This window comes from Littorina saxatilis, linkage group LG4 (genome assembly GCF_037325665.1).
Source record: "Littorina saxatilis isolate snail1 linkage group LG4, US_GU_Lsax_2.0, whole genome shotgun sequence".
Classification (NCBI taxonomy): domain Eukaryota; kingdom Metazoa; phylum Mollusca; class Gastropoda; order Littorinimorpha; family Littorinidae; genus Littorina; species Littorina saxatilis.
In genome coordinates, this window is record NC_090248.1 from 10,310,737 (window position 1) to 10,334,494 (window position 23,758).

The window sequence follows — 23,758 nt, forward strand, 5'->3', positions numbered from 1 at the left end:
TTAGTCAAGCTGTGGAACTCACAGAATGAAACTGAACGCACTGCATTTTTTCACAATGACCGTAGTCCGCCGCTAGTGCAAAAGGCAGTGAAAGTGACGAGCCTGTTCAGCCCTGTAGCGGTTGCGCTGCGCTGCATAGCACGCTTTACTGTACCTCTCTTCGTTTTAAGGGGGCAGGGTCACCCAAAATCCGGTACCAAAATTGCAAAAAATTGTATCTCAGGTTCTATTGGGTATTTTTACTTCAAATTTGGCCACGACATACAGGAAGGGTTCTAAAATAAATCTGTACAGTCTAATTGGTGATATAACTTTGCTTTTTTAGTAAAAATGTAGAATAAACATATATTTTATATTGTGCGAAAATAAAAAAAGCCATAATTGTCAGAAACATAGTGGCTTTGGATTTATATCAGCATGTCTGATTTTTTTCATGACTGCTTTTGACTGTCTTGCCTGTGGCTGGTACCAAAATCGTATTTGTACTCATCAGAACTGTTATCATAACGCATGGGCCAAATTTTCGAAAAAATATTAGTACAATAATAAAAGACAAATACCTGTATTTTCTCTGTTTACTTTCAATCTGCTTGATTTTAGTACCGGCCATAGATGCCACATCAAAGAATAAGTGTGCAAAATTTCAAGACAATTGGTAAACATGTAATAAAGTTATGAGAAACAGAGTGTGTCTGATGCGCGATTTTTGATGAAAGTTTCGCGTGCAGATTTTTTTATGTAATTTTGTGTTGTGTTGACACACACACATACCTTTTTTGAAAGCACATATCTCACGAATGCCTTTGTGTATCGAGAAAAAATAAACAGTGTCTGAAAGAGGAGAAATCAAACTTTAAAATAAGCCTAAACACTTTTGTGTTTGCCAAAAAACCGATTTTTTTCGATTTTTGATGAAAGTTTCGCGTGCAGATTGTTTATGTAATTTTGTGTTGTGTTGACACACACACATACGTTTTTTGAAAGCACATATCTCACGAATGCCTTTGTGTAGGGAAAAAATATAAACAGTGTCTGAAAGAGGAGAAATCAAACTTTAAAATAAGCCTAAACACTTTTGTGTTTGCCAAAAAACCCCGATTTTTTTCAAAATCTGGGTGACCCTGCCCCCTTAACTTTCTGAGCGTGTTTTTAAACCAAACATATCATTATATCTATATGTTTTTGGAATCAGGAACCGACAAGGAATAAGATGAAATTGTTTTTAAAACGATTTCGAAAATTTAATTTTAATCATAAATTTTATATTTTTAATTTTCAGAGCTTGTTTTTAATCCGAATATAACATATCTATATGTTTTTGGAATCAGAACATGATAAAAAATAAAATAAAAGTAATTTTGGATCGTTTTATAAAAAATAATTGTAATTACAATTTTCAGATTTTTAATGACCAAAGTCATTAATTAATTTTTAAGCCACGAAACTGAAATGCAATACCGAAGTCCGGCCTTCGTCGAAGATTGCTTGGCCAAAATTTCAATCAATTTGATTGAAAAATGAAGGTGTGACAGTGCCGCCTCAACTTTTACAAAAAGCCGGATATGACGTCATAAAAGACATTTATCGAAAAAAATTAAAAAAAGTCTGGGGATATCATACCCAGGAACTCTCATGTCAAATTTCATAAAGATCGGTCCAGTAGTTTACTCTGAATCGCTCTACACACACACACACGCAGAGACAGACACACACACACACACACACACACACACACACACACACACACACACACACACACACACATACACACACACATACACCACGACCCTCGTCTTGATTCCCCCTCTATGTTAAAACATTTAGTCAAAACTTGACTAAATGTAACAAGACGAACCCGGAGGTGTAAGTTACACGTCAGTCGTATTCTATCTTCACTACTTTTGACCGAACACAGTCCCCGGTTTACACTTACTGGGTTTCGTGTTTGCCCCTCAGTTGTGTAAAGTATTCCTTGCATGCATGACTGCATACTGCCGGCTAGATTAGTTTGGGCTGTCGAAGAATGTTGCAATGTGACTGTCATGTTTATTAAGTTCATTCCACATACAAAAAGGTTAAACAAATAGTCAGGGATGTGTTTTTGTTTGCAAATATATTTTTCGTTCTTTCTTTTTTACTTTCTTGCTTAATCCGTGACAATGCATTCTAAGGCACACGAGGACGTTAAACGAATCTCAAGGAAAACGTTCGCATACTTCCTGGTCGACAGTTACGCCTTATTAAATATCTAGTCTGGTCCTCAACTCCCCAATGTTAACGTTCGTGAAACAAACAATACCCGCTTAAATGAATTAATCAGACAAAGACCGGATACACGACAAGGGGCGAGTCAAGTTATTAAAAATTATGTATGAAAAGAAGGAGCTTTTTTCCTGAAGTAATTGCTCGTTAAATTTTCCCCCAACTCTACATAATTCCCGGCCCTACGCTAGCTCGGCAAGCGAACTCACTCCTGCTGCCTTGTATCGTCAATTCAAGCGCTACATGTGTGAATCACAAACTGTGCAAAACTGGAGTAGTGTTTTATTTTCTTATATAAAACATTACTGCACGGATCGAGGGCTTGGATGTCTGGTAATTGTCACTGATACAAGTTAAAAAGAAAGGTGTGTTCGAAGCGTTTACTAAAAAGAGGCCGTTTGAACTATTCCGGGGAAAGGAAAGAAACTCTTGTGGGCCCGCTTTGATGTCAGTGTACAAGCTCCCAGAATAAAGGTGCTTTGTTGGAAAAATTGAATGGAGAGTTTTTATGTTTCATGTCGTTTAACGCGACCAAACTTGGTCACATACTTATATGTAAATACACACGCACGCAAGCGAAAACACACACAAACAGACACAGATTCAGGACACACAATCATACAAACACACACACACGCACACACACACACGCACACACACACACGCACACACACAAACACACACACACTCACGTACGCACACACACACACATACACACACACACACACACACACACACACACACTCACACACACACACACACTCACACACACACACACACACACACACACACACTCACACACACACACACACACACACACACACACACACACACACACATCCGACAGAAACGCCATGGCTACAATTTGTTAGACAATCTCTTTGTAACTTAGGTTTTAGTCACGTTTGGCATAACCAATCTACATTAAATGTACACAAATTAAAGTTTGCCATTGACAAAAAACAACAAGAGGAATATATAAGATACTGGACAAAAGAAAAATCAGATACATTTTCCAGACTTAAGTTTTATTCTATGATCAGTAAATCTTACGAAATGCAGTCATACTTAACACAAATTAAGAATAATAAACACAGAAAGATGTTAAGCAGATTAAGGACTAGCACACATTGTCTAAAAATTGAAAGTGGAAGACATCAGAATATCCCTAAAGAAAATCGTCTTTGTATTGAATGCAATGTCATAGAAGATGAAATACATTTTCTAGATAAATGCAATAAATATGTTAAATTAAGGGATGAATTTAAAGAAGATGCTTCACATATCAATATGAAATATGCTAACAAAAATCCAAGTAACTTATTTTTAGAAGACGAAGTTCAAGTTCGTCTTGGCAAATTTGTTACGGATTGTTTTAGCATTGTATGATGCATTATTTGTTGTTTGTTGTGTCAATAACTTTACTGGTTCATGACAATAAACATTATTCTATTCTATTCTATTCTATTCTATTCTATTCACACACACACACACACACACACACACACATACACACACACACACACACACACACACACACACACACACACACACACACACACACACACACACACACACACACACAGCGAGAGCAATATCATCACACACACACGTTCTAACAGGCTAATGTAAATCACTATGACTCATTCGTGCATTTTGATTATATATAAGGGTTTTATATTGTTTTCCTTGCTGTCTCTACCATTCCATTTTGTTCTTTAGTATCATATAGCTATTTAAATAAAACACATCATGTTAATTCGCTCTGTAAATAGCCAGTGTAATCCAGTTGATGACAAAGTAACAATATCTGATACATTTTACCGGGGGAAAAATCTTCTCAACACATTCAAGGAGGAAGAGATATACCAAACACACACACACACACACACACACACACACACACACACACACACACACACACACGCACGCACGCACACACACAAGCTCACACACACACACACACACGCACGCACGCACACACACACACACACACACAAACACCCACACACACTGACTTTTGTCAATGGTGTCTCAGATGACGTCTCCGTGCACATTGAAATAAATACGGTACATTGCTTGGCAAACGAGCATGTTTCTTCCTGGTCACGTTGAACTGAATATAATATATATATAACCCACTCCAAAAGAAACTGTAAAGAGGCACAGCTCCATTGTGTGGGAAGTGACGAAGAGCGCAAAATGGAATTGTGTCGTACCGCGTTTGCCTTTGTCGTCTGTTTGTTTGTTCTAGTGCTAGGTAAGTGTTGTGGAGATCGCTAGATACCACTGGAATCGAATGGAAGGATATAGAACATTATAGAACTTACTTTGATTAAGTGCGCAGTCACTCATGACGTAAGCGTAGACGCTCATCGAACAGACGGAACTGTGTAGATCTAACCAGATTAGTGTCGATGTTCCCCGAATATTCTCGTATGTCCATTAACTATATAAGTAGGGCTGCGCACACGTATTGTTGTTCTTTACCAGTCTTGCACTTGTTCTTTCTTACACTGTGCTGAGAGATATTGTCACCGTTGTTCCAGCTGTTAATAAATCTACAGAACCTATACAAATCGTTGTGTCTCCTTTGCGACTGAGAGTGACGAAAGGAAAACACGACAACTGGCGTCGCCGACAGTTACTTCCCTTGTCTATTCGGAGTGACTTATTACTGCAAAATGACGGAAACAGAGCAGCTGATAACGCTTCTAAGGGAGCAGTTGGAGCAACAGCAACGCCAGCACAAGGAAGATATGGAGCAACACATGCACCAGATGGAGTTGATGATGAAAGTGTTCAGTGGTGCCGCAGCTTCTGCCAGGGAGGAAAGCTACGACGATCCGAGTGCTTCGAATCTACGTTTTCCCATTACTACACAGGCAGCTGCAATCCCATCTTTTGTTGCGTTTGATGCAACATCGGAACTGTGGCCTGACTACTGGTCAAGATTTTGCACGTTTGTGGTCGCCAACTCCGTGCCGGAGCAGCGCAAGGCTCAAGTTTTCTTGACGAATCAGACTGCTACGGTCTACAAACAACTGGCAAATCTGGCTACTCAGCAAAATCCGCCCAAGGACATCAACAGTTTGACAATGGACGAAATTGTCAAATTCATGAAAGAACAGTTCGACCCGAAACTCTTCTTAGTGCGTGAACGTTTCAAGTTCTGGAGTGACATGAAACGGAAGCCAGGCGAAACTCTCCAGGAGTTAGCAGCGCGCATACGCCAAGACGCCGCTACCTGTGACTTTCCTTCGATCAAAAACCCACAAGACGAAGCTCTGAGACAGAGATTCATATGTTCTGTCAACAATGAGGCTGTCTTAAAGGCTCTATTCAAGATCAAGGACACAGAGCTGGATTTCGCACGTGCTGTCCAAGTCGCGATTGAGACTGAAGACGCAGCGAAGGTTGCCAAGGAAACTGTCTACGGTTCCAAGACCATGCCAGTCAACAAGGTCCACCAGAACAAGACTACGGGTCCACGAAAGAACCACAAGCAGTCTAATTCCACAGACAGGAAGTGCTACCGATGTGGAAAGGCCCACAAAGCAACAGACTGCCCCTACAAAGAAGCCAAATGCCGATACTGTGACGTCACAGGACATTTGGAAGCTGTCTGTAGAAAAAAGCAACATCAGAATCGGGAACGACATTCCCAGGCTTCCGTGAAGAGAGTCACGAAAGCAGAGCTTGTCAACGCGATCCTCGGTGAAGTTCCCCAAGATACTCCTAGGTTGGATGTACCCATAACAATCCAGGACCGACAGTTCACCATGGAACTGGACACCGCAACTACGGGAAATTTTGTTTCTCTTCCGGTCTGGAGACAACTAGGAAAACCGAAGCTGGATGACGTCACACATCGTTACGAGTCTGCCAGCAAGCACGACCTGCCCGTGCTGGGAACTTTCATGGGCCAAACCAAGGATCCAGTGACTGGTAAGCAAAGCTCAATTCCGTACATCGTCACCAAGATCCCTCATCTGAATCTGCTAGGACGCAACGCAATCCAGACTCTGGGAATTTCTGTGGACAATGCTCTAGGACTGAGGAGCATAGAGAGTCACGCAAAGAGTGAGGGTGCAAAACCTACGCATCCAGCGACCTCCAACGCGCCTTATGCTGCCCTGCAACGAGATTGTCACAGACTGTCTGATAAATTCCCAAATCTCTTCAAACAAGAATTGGGATGTCTCAAGGACTTCGAACTGGACGTGAAGTTCAAGTCTGATGCGAAGCCGGTTTTTCACAAGGCACGTCCGGTACCTTTCGCTCTTCGTGATGACCTCGCCAAAGGCTACGAAGAAGGCATCGCCAAAGGAGTCTGGAAGCCAGTCCAGTTCAACGAATACGGAACGCCAGTGGTACCAATTCGTAAGGCACAAACCTCGGGCACCCTGAAGCCCAAGCTACGGATCTGTGGTGACTACTCAGTGGGCATCAATGATCAGCTTGAAGATCACCGTCATCCAATGCCACTCCCAGAGGAACTGATGCAGAAGCTAGGAGGTGGATTCGGATACACCAAGATCGATCTTGCTGATGCCTACAACCAGATCAAGCTGGCACCAGAGAGTCAACGCAGGCTAGCCCTCAGCACTCACCGTGGGGTACTCCTGCAGCAACGACTTCCTTTCGGGATAAAGTCAGCACCTGGTTACTTTCAAGAGATCATGGAAAACCTGACCTGTGATCTACCTGGTGTTGCCGTCTTCCAAGATGATATACTCGTCAGCGGGAAGGACGCCAACGACCACCTGAGCAATCTGGAACGTTTGCTCACTCGTCTGAACGACAAAGGACTCAGATGTCGTCGTGAAAAGTGCGAGTTCGCACAAGCCAGTGTGGAATACCTTGGACATACCTTATCGGCCGAAGGGATCTCCAAAGGATCGAAGGTCGAGGCAGTTTTGAAAATGCCAGCCCCTACGGACGTCTCAAGCTTGAAGTCTTTCTTGGGCTCAGTTCAGTTTTACGGGAAGTTCATCCCTAACCTGGCCAGCATGGCAGAGCCGCTCTACCGCCTGACGAAGAAGGCGAACCCCTGGAAATGGGGAGATGAGGAACAGGCAGCATTTGAACAGTTGAAAAATGTGCTTTCCTCGGATCAAGTTCTGGTACACTTCGATCCAAACAAGACTTTGGGACTAGCTTGTGACGCGTCCAACGTTGGAATTGGAGCAGTCCTATTTCATCGCTATCCAGATGGAAGCGAGCGCCCAATCGCCAACGTGTCCAAGACTCTCACGGCTGCAGAAAGGAACTACAGCCAAATCCACAAGGAGGCATCCAAGTCTCAGATGACTCCAGACTTGAAAGCTGTCGTCAAGGTAACCAGACAGTACAAGGCCGGAGATCCTGTGTATGCTCTGTACCATGGACCTCGCCGAGACAAACAACACCGATGGGTACCAGCAGTCATCAAGAAGTCTCTGGGTACTCGCTGCTTCAACGTCATGGTCATTCCTAATGGTCCAGTATGGAGACGACACTGGGAACAGCTACAGCCACGCTACACCACTGAGGAAGACAATGAACCTGGTGAGGAAGTGGACACTGTTTCTGAACTTGTAACAGATCACCCCATGGAGATCTTGGAAACTGTGCCACAAACTCGGAGACAGACCAAACCCAAAGGTACTCCATCCGTTCCAGAGTATGGACCAGACAATCTAAGACGGTCAAAGAGAACACGCAAACCCACAGAGAGACTTTGCTGTTGATGCTTGAGGAGTAGCATCAGTTAGGTGGGGAGGTGTTGTGGAGATCGCTAGATACCACTGGAATCGAATGGAAGGATATAGAACATTATAGAACTTACTTTGATTAAGTGCGCAGTCACTCATGACGTAAGCGTAGACGCTCATCGAACAGACGGAACTGTGTAGATCTAACCAGATTAGTGTCGATGTTCCCCGAATATTCTCGTATGTCCATTAACTATATAAGTAGGGCTGCGCACACGTATTGTTGTTCTTTACCAGTCTTGCACTTGTTCTTTCTTACACTGTGCTGAGAGATATTGTCACCGTTGTTCCAGCTGTTAATAAATCTACAGAACCTATACAAATCGTTGTGTCTCCTTTGCGACTGAGAGTGACGAAAGGAAAACACGACAGTAAGTCTCTCTCTCTCTCTCTCTCTCTCTCTCTCTCTCTCTCTCTCTCTCTCTCTCTCTCTCTTTTCTCTCTCTCTCTCTCTCTCTCTCTCTCTCTCTCTCTCTCTCTCTCTCTTGCTCTGGTGTGTGTGTGTGTGTGTGTGTGTGTGTGTGTGTCTGTCTCTATCTCTATCTCTCTCTATCTCTCTCTCTCTCTTTCTCTCTCTCTCTCTCTCTCTCTCTCTCTCTCGCTGTGTCTCTCTCTCTCTCTGTATCTCTCTCTGTATCTATACTGTTCAAAAAAAGAAACGCATAGTTGCTACTTGCCAAATTTGTTTTATTTTTCGAAAAAATTAACAGAAAATCCAATATTTAGATTATTTGTTTGAAATTTGGTATGGACACAGTTGAATGCACACACAGTTCATTTGCATCTTCAAATCAATCAGTCAATCAATACGATTGGGTGCCGAGGCTGTCAAGTCAGTAGGGGGTGTGACTGCCTTGAGCAGCAACAACTGCCCGGCACTTTCTGGGCATGGACTGGATCAGATGCCGGATATCTTGCTGTGGGATGGTGTCCCACTCCTCCTGAAGTGCCTGCAATAGATCGCGGTGATTTGCCGGCGCTTCTTCTCGCCTGCGCACACGTCTGTCCAATTCATCCCAGAGGTGTTCTATCGGGTTCATGTCTGGCGACATGGATGGCCAGGGAAGCACCTGGACATGGTGGTCGGTGAGGAACTGGGTGGTGAGTCGTGCTGTGTGCGGGCGAGCGTTGTCCTGCTGGAATATGGCATCCTGGTCAGCCAGAAGAGGAAGGGCGTGTGGGCGCAGAATTTCCTCCACGTATCGCTGGGCAGTTATGCGCCCTTGGACGTGCACCAGGGTGCTCCTTCCAGCGGTATTGATCGCCCCCCACACCATGACGCCTCCACCACCATGAACGGGTGCCTCATCCACACAGTTGGGCGCGTAACGTTCGTTTACTCTCCGGTAGACCCTCCTCCGACCATCATGTCGCTGGAGCAGGAAGTAGGACTCGTCGCTGAACCACACGTGTCTCCAGTGATTCCGGACGGTCCAGCGAAGGTGCTGGTTGCCCCACTGCACTCGGTTCTGGCGATGGCGGCGGGTGAGGACAGCTCCTCTGTGAGGTCTGCGAGCTCTCAAACCAGCTTCATGCAGGCGGTTCCGCACGGTCTGCTCCGATAATCGGTGTGGCCCGGGGAGAGCCTGGACAGAAGATGAGGCCGACAGGAAACGATTCCGGAGGTGGCGGAGCCGTATGAAGCGGTCGTGAGCAGCAGTTGTCGCCCTTGGTCTTCCCGCTCGTGGCAAGTCAGCAACGGAGCCAGTGGCTTGAAACCTGACCCACAGTCTACTGATGGTGCTCTGGGACACGTGGAAGTGCCTGGCGATTGCACTTTGACTTTGGCCTGCTTGTAAACGACCCAATGCAATTTGGCGGTCTTCTCTGCTCAATCGGGCCATCTTTCGTCGCTGAATTGTCGTCTGATTTCTTTGTGGCGAACAATCCGCTTTTATGGGTTTTGGAAGACATGGTGAGAGCTCAATATTCCCCGAGTTTCACGAGATTACACTGAAGCATGACGAGTGGTCATGCCAAATGAGCAATTTTGACATTGTAGCCACTGATAACGCATGCGTCACGTGCAGAGCTCACTTGTGGCAATGGACGAAAGGTCGACGACCAGATAAACATTTTCTGCAGTTTGGTGGATATCCTTGTAGCCATATAACTAAATTAACCAAATATTACAAGCTATGCGTTTCTTTTTTTGAACAGTATATCTCTCTCGCTCTCTCTCTGTCTCTGTTTATCTCTGTCTCTGTCTCTCTCTGTTCTTTAATTACACATTAACATGCTTCCATTTGAAACTTCGAGGTCTTCATCGGGGATTGACGCCTGACAAAAGCTAATTGAAGCCCGACGGAGCGAAGCGACGGAGGGCTTCAATTAGACTTTGGGAGGGCGTCAATCCCCGATGAAGACCGAGAAGTTTCAAATGGAAGCATGTTAATATTATTGTAATTCAATCTGACGACGATCTCTTTCCTGCTTTCATGCGGTTGTAAACAGACAGAATTGGTTCTGTTCTGTACACACACTGCTTTCAGTCCACCTACCTGCAAGGGTCAAGTCCCAAGAAATATGTCTCTGTATTCCTATCGTATCACTCTGCTCCTGTTTTGTTTTCTTTCACACACATTTTCCCTTCTTTTTTCACGGGTTTCTGGACAGCAAACTCTAAAACAAATTCTTTTCATCACAAAAGCGATCTTTGGAATTGACTGACGTAGTCCGGAAGAATTCATGCATCAACTTACGTCACGTATTCGACGTCATCACTTCGCATACCTTATGGTCTCTGTATTTTGTTGGCCTTCATATTTCCTACTTGTAAAATGACCCTCAAAGCTAACCGAGACTAGTTGAGGCTGTATCAATGCGCCTCGCCAGCAGGTTGTTAATTGATTTTTTAGCGAGTGGTTATCGACAATTAATGACCGGTAATTTTTAATGAGTTGGGGCATTCTGACCAATCACAGGATCTTCTCGGTCTTCATCGGGGATTGACGCCCTCCCAAAGTCTAATTGAAGCCCTCCGTCGCTTCGCTCCGTCGGGCTTCAATTAGCTTTTGTCGGGCGTCAATCCCCGATGAAGACCTCGAAGTTTCAAATGGAAGCATGTTAATGTGTAATTATCATTAGGCGAGGGCTGGATGTAAAAATACACACGTTTGCTTGTGCCAATACTTTCGTTTATAAAGAATTTGTCTTGACTTGTCTTGTCTTGTCTTGTCTTGTCTTGTCTTGTCTTCTCTCTCTCTCATTTTCTCTCTGTTTCTCTCTCTGTCTCTCTCTGTCTCTCTCTCTTGATCTGTCTCTCTCTCTAATTACGCGTGCTTAAAGTCTAGACTACAGAAAGCAAGGCTAATAAAGGTACCCTTATGCATACCATTATCAATGGATGTGTACCTACTTGACAAATTCTCTTCCTCGGATTGACTTGATTAAGTCTAGTTTAGTTTATTTAGGTAGCAATCTCTTGATCCCTCTTCCGATCTTCCTCCGGCATACTACCACCACAAATAATTTTAAAAACATCCGACAGCGATTGACCCCGAAAATCGACTTCGCTACTATTTTGCTTATATTTTGTCTGCAATGATTTCAGAATGTGCTGAAACAAGTGTGACAAAAATGAGAGAAATCAATCGGACAGACTTTCTGTTAAAGAATTTAAAAAAATGATGGCATGCCGAGATTCAGATAAACGAGGGTTGGGTAGTTGAATGGGGTTTCTGCAAAATCAGTTGCAACGACAGGACCTATTTTGGAGGTGGTATAAAATACCTGGTTCACAAGTGTTGTAATGATGTGTTTGTATTTGAATTATTGTAACGTGCCTTTCCGATATGGCTGGAAATAGCGTAATTACGTGACGTTTTGGAAGGCTTAAATTAGTTCAATCTCTCAATTCGCATGAACACATTTCCTGAAGCATCCGCTCGATTTCAACCTAAAAAGGACACAATGCCGAGCAGAGTCTCCACAATCACATATCAAATAATGAAAACAATTGATCGTGAGATTTCTGCACAACTTTGCCAAACGTGAACAATGACATTAGAAAAGGTATACGTGATCATAATCTGAAAAATATGCATGTTGAGTGATATGTAAGCACTGTTTTAAAGTGTTTATCATCCACCATATCCGAAAATAGATATAAGTGTACCTTCAGGAAGTTAGGAAATTAGACAATTCTGGTGAAATCATTTGCATTTGGACGTAACCGTGCGCGCGCGTGTATGTGTGGGTGTGTATCTCTGTCCTTCTCTTTCTCTCTCACTTTTTTTGTACAATGGCAAAGTGAACGATAGTACCTGCAAGTCACAATATATTGTTTCAACTTTTTTTTCTCTTGTTCTCTATCTCCCAGGCATGCAGGCCTTGACATTCTCTTTTACACCGACAAAAATCCAAGTATACACACATTTGCCTGAAATGACTGTCATACATACCTAGAAACATTGATTTATGAAATCAGATAAAGATGTAATAAAAGAATAAAACAAATATGTGTGAGCGAGAGAAAGGGGAAAGAAACACATACACGCACACGCACACACACGCACGTACGGTTACGTTCTAATGCAAGTGATTTCACTGGAATGTTCTAATTTTAAACTTCCTGAAGATACACTGGTATCTATTTTTCAGACATGGCAGATGATGAACACTTAAATGTGATTACATATCACTCAACATGCATATTTTTCAAAGTACGATCACTTTTACTTCTTTTGGATGCCATTTTTCAACATTTCAACATTTTTAAAAGAACGTTTTGCATATCTGTGCAGAAATTCACGGTCAATTGTTTTCATTATTTGATATGTGAGTGTAGGGTCCCTGCTCGGCATTGTGTCATTGTTTGGTTGAAATCGAGCGGATGCTCCAGGAAATGTGTTCATGCGCATTGTTAACCTACGAACACGCTATTTCCGGCCATATCGGAAAGGCACGTTACAATAATTCAATTAAAAACACATCATTACAACACTTGTGAACCAGGGACTTTATACCACGTCCAAAGTAGGTTTTGTAGTTGTAACGGATTGGGCAGAAACCCCATTCAACTACCCAACCCCCGTTTATCTGAATCTTGGCATATGATCATTTTCAAAATTGTGTAGCATAAAATCTCTCTTTATCTTTTGGGAATCAGGAAAAATTACAGAATAAAGAAGATGAAATCACCTTTGGATCGATTACGATCTAACCCTAACCCTAATCTAACCCGATTACTTACATTTTATTTTGAATTAGCATTTTGAGATTTCTAATGACCAAACGTATTCATTAATTTTTAAGCTTTGAAGCTGAACTGCAATCCTATAGCCCGAGCTTCGTCGAAGATTGCTTGGTTACATTTCAATCAATTTGATCGGAAAATGAGGGTGTGACAGTACGGCCTCAACTTTCAGAAAAAAACCCACCCGGATCAAAGTCATTTATCAAATAAATGAGAAAAAAAAGTCTGGGGATATCATTCGCAGGAACTCTCATGCAAATGTTCAGTAGTTTTCTCTGAATCCCTCTACACACACACACACACACACACACACACACACACACACACACACACACACACACACACACACACACACACACACACACACACACATACACACACACACACCACGATCCTCGAATCGATTTCCCCTCTATGTTAAAACAGTTAGTCAAAACTTGACTAAATGGAAAAACAACTGTTCACTTGAACTTAATGGCCCTTGAGTGTACCCCTGAGAACAGGAAGTAGAATTAAAATAGGTCACTCGCTCAATGGACATGACTAAAAGAAAAATATACGGACATCATTGATAAAGAACTGATTTAAATCAGGTATTAAAGTTCGAAAACTATTTTTTTTTCTTTATTCTATTTCTCAACTTTATTAAGTCGTGATTCTTGAACAAAACTGTCATGCCCTAAATTTCACAAATGATCTTATAAATAAGGGATTAACGCCTCCTTTTCTTTTTTTGTCTCTCCCAAGCAATCCTTAAAGTCACATTTAATGTAATCTGACTATTGGATTACGTCCCTTTATTGATCCGTATCAGATCCAGTTTGACCTAGCTTTGTCTTGTGTTGCCGTCAATAGGCGACGGTGAACGAAATAAGCTTTGCAGTTTCCTGTTGCAACCAAGAGTATCTCATAAATAAACATCCTAAAAATGAACCTGTCGGATTTGTTTTACAGGATTTGTTTTACCCGCTACCTTGGAATTTCGTCATGTGATCACGTCATTTCTTATCGTGATTGCAAACTGATAGTATATATTTTATTGGACGCACACACACAGACACACACACAGACACACACACACACACACACACACATACACACACAAACACACACACATACACGAACACAGCGTTCTGTTCTGTATATGTGTGTATGTGCGCGCGTGTGTGTGTATGTGTGTGTAGGTGTGTGTGTGTGTGTGTGTGTGTGTGTATGTATGTGTGTTTGTGTATGTGTGTGTGGGGTGTGGGGCGGGGTGGGGTAGGGGTTGTGCACGCGCACCTCACTGTACACATCATTGCTGTTAGTTTGTTTGTTTGCATTTTTTTTCAAACACAATGTTTACGGCATACCTTGTTATTAAAAGAACAAAAGAACAGATTTATGTGCTACCTCTTACAATCAGTACAATAATTGTTTGACCATGGAAATGACTTGAGAACGATCGTCTCTTTCATCACCAGGTCAGCGGTGTTCCTGCACAGGGGGATGCGACACCACCGCGCTAATCTTCCCTGATTCTGGTGGAAGGATAGGTAAAGAATCGCTATTTTAATTGTACATGTATCAGATGCGTACATTTCTATCTCCAAAGGGCAGCAACTAAACAATGCTTCACATGACGGTTCGCAATGAAGCAAGTTTGAACTCAAAAACTAAAGAACGCATGGAATTGAAAAACCATATGAGAAATAGCGTCATGGTATTTAAATATCTAAGAAAGAAAGGGACGGTAGCGCTTTTAATATAAAATTAGTTGTTGCAGAGTTTAGAATGTAAAATGCCCTTGTCTTAAGAAGTTGTCTACGTTAAATTTTGTCCACCTTTTTCTCTCTTTTGTCCGTGTTTGATAGTGGATGTAGCATATGGAAAGCCAGCAACCATGAGCAGCACCTACAACACCAGCGTAGATGAGGGGACATCAGGCCCGGCCTGTATGGCAGTTAATGGAAAAACCGACACCGTGTTCAGGACTTTAAAAACTAGTAACCCCAATTGTTTCCATACTGCTGTTAGTGACACCAACGCGAGGTGGGAGGTGGACCTGGGCCGTGAATACACCATCACCAACATCACCATCTACAGGAGAGCAGGTATAGTGTAATAAATCGTATTTCCTGTTTTCCGAGCGAATTATTATTTGTGTAGATATTAAAGCTTCACGTCCTCTATATTTAAACACCTAATTGCACGAATTGGCATGAACAGACACCTTTCACATTCGGGGCATTACTGTGCCATAGTGTAAATACCAATTGAAATAGTGTTGATGTTTTCGCATCGAAGAGAAGGCTACAGATACCAACGTATCCGGTCAGTTGTAAATGTCAAGATGTTTAGCTGAAGTGTGAGTAAACCTGGAACTTCCTGTCACAGTTTGTGTGTCTGATGTGATTATAATCGTCTTGCTCAGAGCACAAACATGATCACACTTCATGTCTGTATTAATATCATTCGTCTGTCTGTCCAAAAAAGACATGTAGGCTTCTTTATTGCGATGAACGATCTGTAAGTTTGTGATTCCCCGAAGCCAGTCTCAAATCGTCCTGAGAGGTTCAGTGTTTGACTTCAGGGTTGGAGTAATGACACCAAAGGAATACCCCAAAACTAGTGTTTGGACGTTCCCATGTTTAAACGCTGCGTTAAGATTGCCTTAAGCTTTTTATACGGCAATATTCCATGTAAGCAATTATTCATATCAGCTTCGTCCTAATTATAAGACTCAGACAACAGTGAAACTGGCTTCCATCATATTATTTACAAAAATCAAACAAGTTTCATCTGCAGACCTATGCAGTATATCAGAGAGTTTTGGGGAATATTATTTGCAAGGGAGACTCGGGGCTTGGACACTGGAGAATTACATTGGTTCAGATAAATATTTGTCATCAATTAGTAAAAACTGAGTATCGAAGGCATGGGACATACTGAAGGCACACTCCATCCGATGAGAACATTATTAGATCTGGCCAGGCTTTTGCTTGGGATAAAAACGTCCCTCCACTTATTATTATTATTATGAAGTCTTATATCGCGCGCGTATCTCCAGACTCGGACTCAAGGCGCAGGGATCTATTCATGCCGTGTGAGATGGAATTTTTTACACAATGCATCACGCATTCACATCGACCAGCAGATCGCAGCCATTTCGGCGCATATCCTACTTTTCACGGCCTATTATTCCAAGTCACACGGGTATTTTGGTGGACATTATCTATGCCAATACAATTTTGCCAGGAAAGACCCTTTTGTCAATCGTGGGATCTTTAACGTGCACACCCCACCCCAATGTAGTGTACACGAAGGGACCTCGGTTTTTCGTCTCATCCGAAAGACTAGCACTTGAACCCACCACGTAGGTTAGGAAAGGGGGGAGAAAATTGCTAACGCCCTGACCCAGGGTCGAACTCGCAACCTCTCGCTTCCGAGCGCAAGTGCGTTACCACTCGGCCACCCAGTCACTTAAAACACAAACCAAAAATAAACTGTCTATAGGTGCTTTACGTCCACAATGGGAATTTTGGGATTAAATAATATCGTAAAAGCCATTACTTGATTCTAATAATTATTGTGATTAAAAAAATTGTAAACATCTGTCTCTCAAGTCGGCAGGACACATACATGTTTTAATTTCACTATTTTTGTCAAAACAGTACAGTTGGGAATAATTATATCACGTTGTTCGCAAACCTTTTGTGCACAATCTTCATATATTAATTAACATAAAAGCAAATATGTTTGACGAGCTTTCTACTGTGTTGTAGACAGCATCGCAGTTAGCATCAAACTTCCCGCACAGTGGGAACCGTTACATGTCGCGTCTGCCACTGCGCATGACAGGGGAGGCTATTTCCAACTGTGACTGATCACGTGAGCAAAGACCCTCATTATATTTAAAAAAATATAATATATATATATATATATGGGAGACATAACAGTCCTCCTTACGACTTGTACGTGCATGCTGTTTGTTTTGCCCAGAAAACCAGGAACGACGCATGTCAGGAATCCACGTGGAGGTGGACAACCAGACGTGTCACACTTTCCCTCTGATGGCGGTCAACGTTACCGCTCTGCTCGCTCTGCCTAAGAAGATTGACGTGACCTGTTCACCGCCCCTCACTGGCCGTGTGGTCAGGCTGCAGAAACGTGGACAGGGGTATAACGATGCGTTCGGAGCTCACATCATCAACATCTGTGAGGTGCAAGTATGGGGTATGTTGGATTATCAATTCCCCTCTCTCTCTCTCTCTCTCTCTCTCTCTCTCTCTCTCTCTCTCTCTCTCTCTCGCTCTCTCTCTCTTTCTGTCGATCTGTCTGTCCGTCTGTCTCTCTCTCCCTCTCTCTCTCTCTCTCTCTCTCTCTCTCTCTCTCTGTCTCTCTCTGTCTCTGTTTCTCATTCTCTCTCTGTCTCTCTCTCTGTCTCTCTGTCTATGTCTCTCTCTCTCCCCGTCTCTCACTCTCTAGCTCTCTCTCTCTCTCTCTCTCTCTCTCTCTCTCTCTCTCTCTCTCTCTCTCTCTCTCTCTTTTCTCTTGCGCGCGCTTTCTATAAACTGATGTTTGCGTAATTAGTACATTTTGCTTCCTTTGTATGCGCAGGCTGATCACAAGTGCACACAAACACGCAAGCGGCACACTAGCACGCATACTCACCCACACGCACAAAAGTGAAACAAGTTTGAGCAACATCGCCAGGAATATCAGGATCCATAACTAGAGCGCAATCTATTGTTTCCGAAGTGTGTTTGCAGGTTGTGTCGACGTAGATCATGACACTAGTATCAGTACATGTAAAGACACTATCTAGTGTCCCAGTGGCTGAGGCTGTGGCAGGGGATAGATGACTCGTTTTCTGCAATCAGATGCAGACGGATTTAAATTACTCCTATTTTCATACATGTATTGAAAAGTGGTGTTGAAAACACTCACATTATTTTCTCAAGTCTTACTACGACAAAATATGGGAGACAAAAATGAATGCTGGGGGAGAAACCATTAGTTTTCTTCATTGTATCTATTTTCTTTTTATCTGTATGCAATTGTCCGATATAATTGCATTCACTTGTATGGCTGTAAATGAGGTCGTTCAGTTCAGTACATGAAGAAGTCCGGAAGAGAGCAAAGATGTTTGTAAATTATTACATAAATGACTGTCAATGTTAGGTGTTTTTAGCGAATTGTTGACGTTTGGCAGTTGTGGCAATAGCGACTTGTCATTTGCAAATCGACAATGTTTATTGTCTTGTGTTTCAAAGGTTGCAAAGCTGGTTTTTACGGCGCGGAGTGCGTTGACCAGTGCGGGAACTGTGCAGGCAGCAACACGTGCAGCGCGGTATCAGGCCACTGTCCTCACGGATGTCAGCCTGGCTGGCAGGCACACACCTGTAAACAGGGTGAGACTTATAATTTAAGTTTTTGTTTTAAAAGTGACTTAGACAAGCTTGTGGAATTGTGACATGAAAGACGCTCATCACAACCGTGTTTCCGATGACAGATGTACCGTAGAACGCGTATGCACACACACACAGCACACACACACACACACACACACACACACACACACACACACACACACACACACACACACACACACACACACACACACACACACACACACACACGCAGGCACGCACACATACACCCACACATACACAGAAAAGCATTAACAAAGTTAAGAATAAGTGCACACGATTTAGAAATTGAAAAGGGTCGACATTTAAATACACCAGTAAATGACAGATTATGCAAAAAATGTAATGTGATAGAGGATGAAATACATTTGTTGGATAAATGCACCAAATATACTTCCATTAGAGAAAAATTCATATCAAGCATAGCCTATTCAGGCCAATACACTCTTCCCAGCCAAATATTACAAATACCCAAACTACAAACCCAGCTAGCACAGTTTGTTTACGAATGTTTCAAAAAACGGTGATGTTTTCTTTTACTACAGTTTCTTTGTTAATTAATTATGTGCCTTATAAACTGTGTGTTTCATGGCAATAAAGATTATTCTATTCTATTCTATTCTATTCTATTCTATTCTACACACACGCACGCACGCCCACCTATACGCACGCACAATTATGCACGCACACACACACACACACACACACAAACACACACACACACGCGCACGCACGCACACGCAAACATACACACGCCCACACGTATAAGCGCGAGTGCAGATTACATAAAGAATGGGCACATCTTTAATAAAAGACTCTGGTACACCAATAAACCTCTGGTACACCAATAAACTGTTGTAATGTTGCAGAATGTCCGAGCGGTTCTTTTGGAGACGACTGCAGCATGCAGTGCAGTAACTGTTCACAAGATCGATGTCACAATACTGACGGTGAATGTCTCGAGGGATGCAAGCCTGGATACCAGTGGACCCCTGGAAATCCTTTTTGCAAAGAATGTAAGTGTGTGCTTTATGCAAATGTGTGTCTGTGTGTGCGCCTATATTTGTCTCTGTAATAGTGTGTGTGTGTGTGTGTGTGTGTGTGTGTGTGTGTGTGTTTGTGAGTGTGTTTGTGAGTGTGATTGTGTGCGTGAGTGTAAGTATTTATGTGTGGTGGGATGGGATGGAAGACGTTGAGACATACAGAGAGTGGGGGTGGGTTTGGGGGGGGGGGGTGTTCAGGCACTTTACTTTTAGTGTCAGGATTATACTTTTTGAAGTGCGTAGCATTAGGTCCGTTACGGATCTTTCTAATATACTTGACACTAAAACACCGTTTGCTTTACAAACAAACAATTTTGGTTTGGTTCTGTTTTGTTAACTTTAGCTTGCTTGAAATATCTCGTTTTCAGTTTGTCATAGTGGTGGTTATGGTAAGAACTGCTCAGAGCCGTGTGGTCAGTGCAGGGGAGGTGACCAGTGCGACCCTTTCACTGGGACGTGTGCCTCATGTCAGCCTCAGTTCCAGCCACATTATTGTAAAGGTAAATGACTGCAGTGTTTATGTCACATCTTCTTCGTTTTCCCTCGTTTCTCTCTGTAGCTGATTTGGTCACCTTTATCCGGCACTTCACTTAAAGGCACAGTACGCCTCCCGTAAACCATCACATATACTGTCATGCTTGTACACACAGTACAAACACCCTTTCATTTACACACTCACCGCTTTTGAACATCCTGGGTGGCCTACGTAAAGAGCGAGCAATTTTCAAAGAATTAATGTTGCGGATTGTCTAATCAGACAATCGGACGGTGCGTTTTGGCGCTAGACCTAACTTTTAAAATCTAAATAATAAATTGACAGCTTGTTACACAAACATTCTTAAAGGCACAGTGCAGCTCACAACCTTCGTTTTGCGTTTTTGTTGCAGCTGAGTGCATTTACAGTTCAAAAATCCTCCTATGGTAGTAAAACAAACCCAGCACTACCCAACGACGACATCTGTGAAGCTCGACAGTTTCTTGTTCACGCGAGTGCATAAATTAACCTAGTTATTACGTGGTGTTTGGTCGGAGTTCGATTCAACTGAGTGATTCCGGCCTCCATTTTGTTTTACACAAACTCATGATGATGTCTGACATAGTTTGCTAGTGACGTGTCTTTTTGTGCATGATGTGGTGATCTACCTGATCTAAATTTAGATCCAAAAATAGGTCAAGACCAGCTGGGTCCGAGTACGAAATTAATTCGTAAAAAAAATCGCAGTTCTGGACTCTTTGGGTGCAAGTCAATGAAACTTGGTAGTTCTTCTAACGGATAGCTGCCTGAGGTATGACTAAAAGCCCCAGGGGCTCCGTGCACCTGGATTTGACAAGTTCAGTCGACAAAACGCTCCAACTTAAAATTATAGCTCAAAAAACTTTCCAAAAATGATCGCCTACTTTTCCATTTTTACACCCAAACTTGACCCCTTGTTGACCTTTAGGTTTTTCGTTTTCGTACTGCTAGCTGGCCTAACAATGCTAATTGAAAGACTCTCCATGTTGCTAAGATGAGTCAAAAACCCTGCCTGTGGGTAAAACTACACTATAAGATGGTTGGTGGCTTGTTGGCACACCAGCTTTGTTGTGGTCCGAGGGGACCATATCGTTTTTTGTTTCATCTTTATCGACCAAGGCCGAAGGTGTCACAAAGGGCGATATGGTTCCCGAGGACCAACACACTAATACTGGTCTGACAACTAGCCACCAAACATAGTTTTTGTCATTATTTTGGTAGTGCAACAATACACACAATAACCCAAAGTGAGCCGCATTTTAAGAATGCAATTCAGGGCCTCAAAACGCGTCGATCGCGTCATAATTGAAAATGTGACGTCAAATGTAAACTTTACGTCGCTTTTCTTCGAGTCTAAACATGCACAGAGCTGGCATCATATTTGTGAGGTCAGTCACTTGTTAGCATGTACCCTTTCTTTTAGGTGTGTCACGCCTTTTCGTTGGGCAATGTGAGATTGCACAGCTTAGTTGCAAAATGACCATGAGACGTCGGGGTAATTTCCAACACTGATTGGGTCTTGGATAGTGAACATTTACAGTCGTTGTCCTCGGAAACACGAATCCAAAACCGCGGTGGTTCTACAAATCAAACAAACATTGATTGGCTTTTATTTTCACAATCCACGTTTCAACTGAAAGCTCAAACCCATTCACCACCTCGAATATTTGTTACCCAGCTGGTTATGAATTAAAACTCCTGAAAATGATGACAAACTTTAGTATTGTATTGCTGAGACTTATTTCCAAAATTTAGAATCACTGGTAGTAGTTTATACGTGGGAGCAAGTCAGCCTCGGCCTGATTCTGAAGTGCGAGTACCCAGTTGTAGGACTATGCCTTAGTTTCAGAGCATTATCTGACTACAAAGAGCATGTGGACCGTTGACTATTTGTGTCAATAGAGTAGGCCTACTAGGGGAAAGGCTCCTAATATGGACCGGCTCCTAATATGGACCACCTCCTGTTTTGACAAACTAACGGCGCTAGAGCGCTCAAAACAATTTCATTCGTTTTATTCACCCTCTCTGGATAAGTTGCACATGTCAAAACAGTTGCAGAAACACAAACCTGAAAACCGTTAGGCTTTTTCGCTTTTTTTCACTTTTGGCAGCGTTCACTCTAAATTTGCCGCCTAAAACGGACTCGTTTCTGTCCACAGCCAAAGCTTTCATAACACAAAAATGGCTATATATGACAGCTAAAATCGTATTTGTTACATTTTAGCAGTGTTGACCCCGAGTTTCTAATGCAAACAAAAAATAATAGCAAAATCTCTAAGTATGTGCGAGTCCCCTAATATGGACCACCTTCAACAAATCGAAGAAATTAAAAGCTAAAGGCTATTTTCATTAATTCATTAAGAAGCTTGCTGGTAATAACCTATAACTAGCCCTCGAGATTTCAAAAAAATGCAACGAAAAGTCTTCTTTTCGTGGAAGTTGATAATTTCACTTATTTTCACTCTGTTTTTGATAAGCTTCTTTAGTTTCCTGGTGTGCTTCAAATAATGCTCTCATCAACCCGAAACAGATAAATCTAGAGCATATTTTAATTAGGCTGACTTGTACACCAAGTTGTATCATGTTATTTTGAAATATAGGGGGCTTTTTACAGTGATTCGTGAAGGCCGCTTCACTGGTCAAATATTAGGCGCCCAGGCTCCTAATATGGACCCTTTGTGATTTTTTCTGTATTTAATTTTTGCTGAATGTGTATCAAAGCTATTTTACTCTAATTAGGCCTAACGGTTAACCTAAGAAAGAAGGACTACCAAACACAAAATGAAACTTCTTTGCACGAAAACAAGCTAGTTATCAGCAATAAACAAAAAGTGGTCCATATTAGGGGCCCTTCCCCTATATGCAGAAATAGACTTACCCATGAAACAGATTCCTCTGAACGCCGATTCTAATTATCGTGCAGCGCTCACTGGAATAACTGTTCATGCTTTCAGTTTGCGAGGGGAATAGGTACGGAGCCAGCTGTGAGCTGAACTGCAGCACGGAGTGTGGTGGTGACGGATCCTGCGACAAAGACTCAGGCAGATGTGTGGGTGGATGTAAGGCAGGATACCGTCCGGGACAATCGGGTTTCTGCAATGAGAGTAAGTAACACGTACGTTTTTCACTTTTGCTAAGCGCATAGGCAAGCGGGTAAAACTGCAATTATTCATTATCTAAATGTTTACAGAATGGTAGGACAGATTATTTTTTAAATTGGTTTTACGATCATCTTTTACAAATACGAATTGTGCGCGATCCCTACGGGAAAAGAAAGTAATATTGATGCAGGGCCGTGTCATACTGAGAGAGAGAGAGAGAGAGAGAGAGAGAGAGAGAGAGAGAGAGAGAGAGAGAGAGAGAGAGAGAGCACGGGGGATAACCTGTCAAAGGCCGAACAGAAGCCGAAGGCCGCTCATGACACGTGTGAAGGCAAGTTTTGTCTGTTTTCTAGGTATTGTTTGATTTATGTCGGGATTTAAGGTAAGCTACTGATTCAGCGATGACTAAATTTGTTTCTCGATGCATAAAAAGTCAGGGAGCGATTGATATTTGCCCGTAAATAGCCTTCAAAG

General features: G+C 42.5%; 1 protein-coding gene across 1 annotated transcript in view; it reads left to right on the forward strand.

The window, feature by feature from the left end:
* Nucleotides 1-23,758, forward strand: part of LOC138963928 (receptor-type tyrosine-protein phosphatase mu-like) — a 500,599-nt gene that overhangs the window by 445,865 nt on the left and 30,976 nt on the right. Inside the window, exons 3-8 of the mRNA XM_070335790.1 lie at nucleotides 15,069-15,308; nucleotides 17,197-17,430; nucleotides 18,471-18,608; nucleotides 19,496-19,642; nucleotides 20,038-20,169; nucleotides 23,138-23,287. Coding sequence (XP_070191891.1) covers nucleotides 15,069-15,308; nucleotides 17,197-17,430; nucleotides 18,471-18,608; nucleotides 19,496-19,642; nucleotides 20,038-20,169; nucleotides 23,138-23,287 — 1,041 coding nt within the window. The remainder of the gene's footprint in view (nucleotides 1-15,068; nucleotides 15,309-17,196; nucleotides 17,431-18,470; nucleotides 18,609-19,495; nucleotides 19,643-20,037; nucleotides 20,170-23,137; nucleotides 23,288-23,758) is intronic.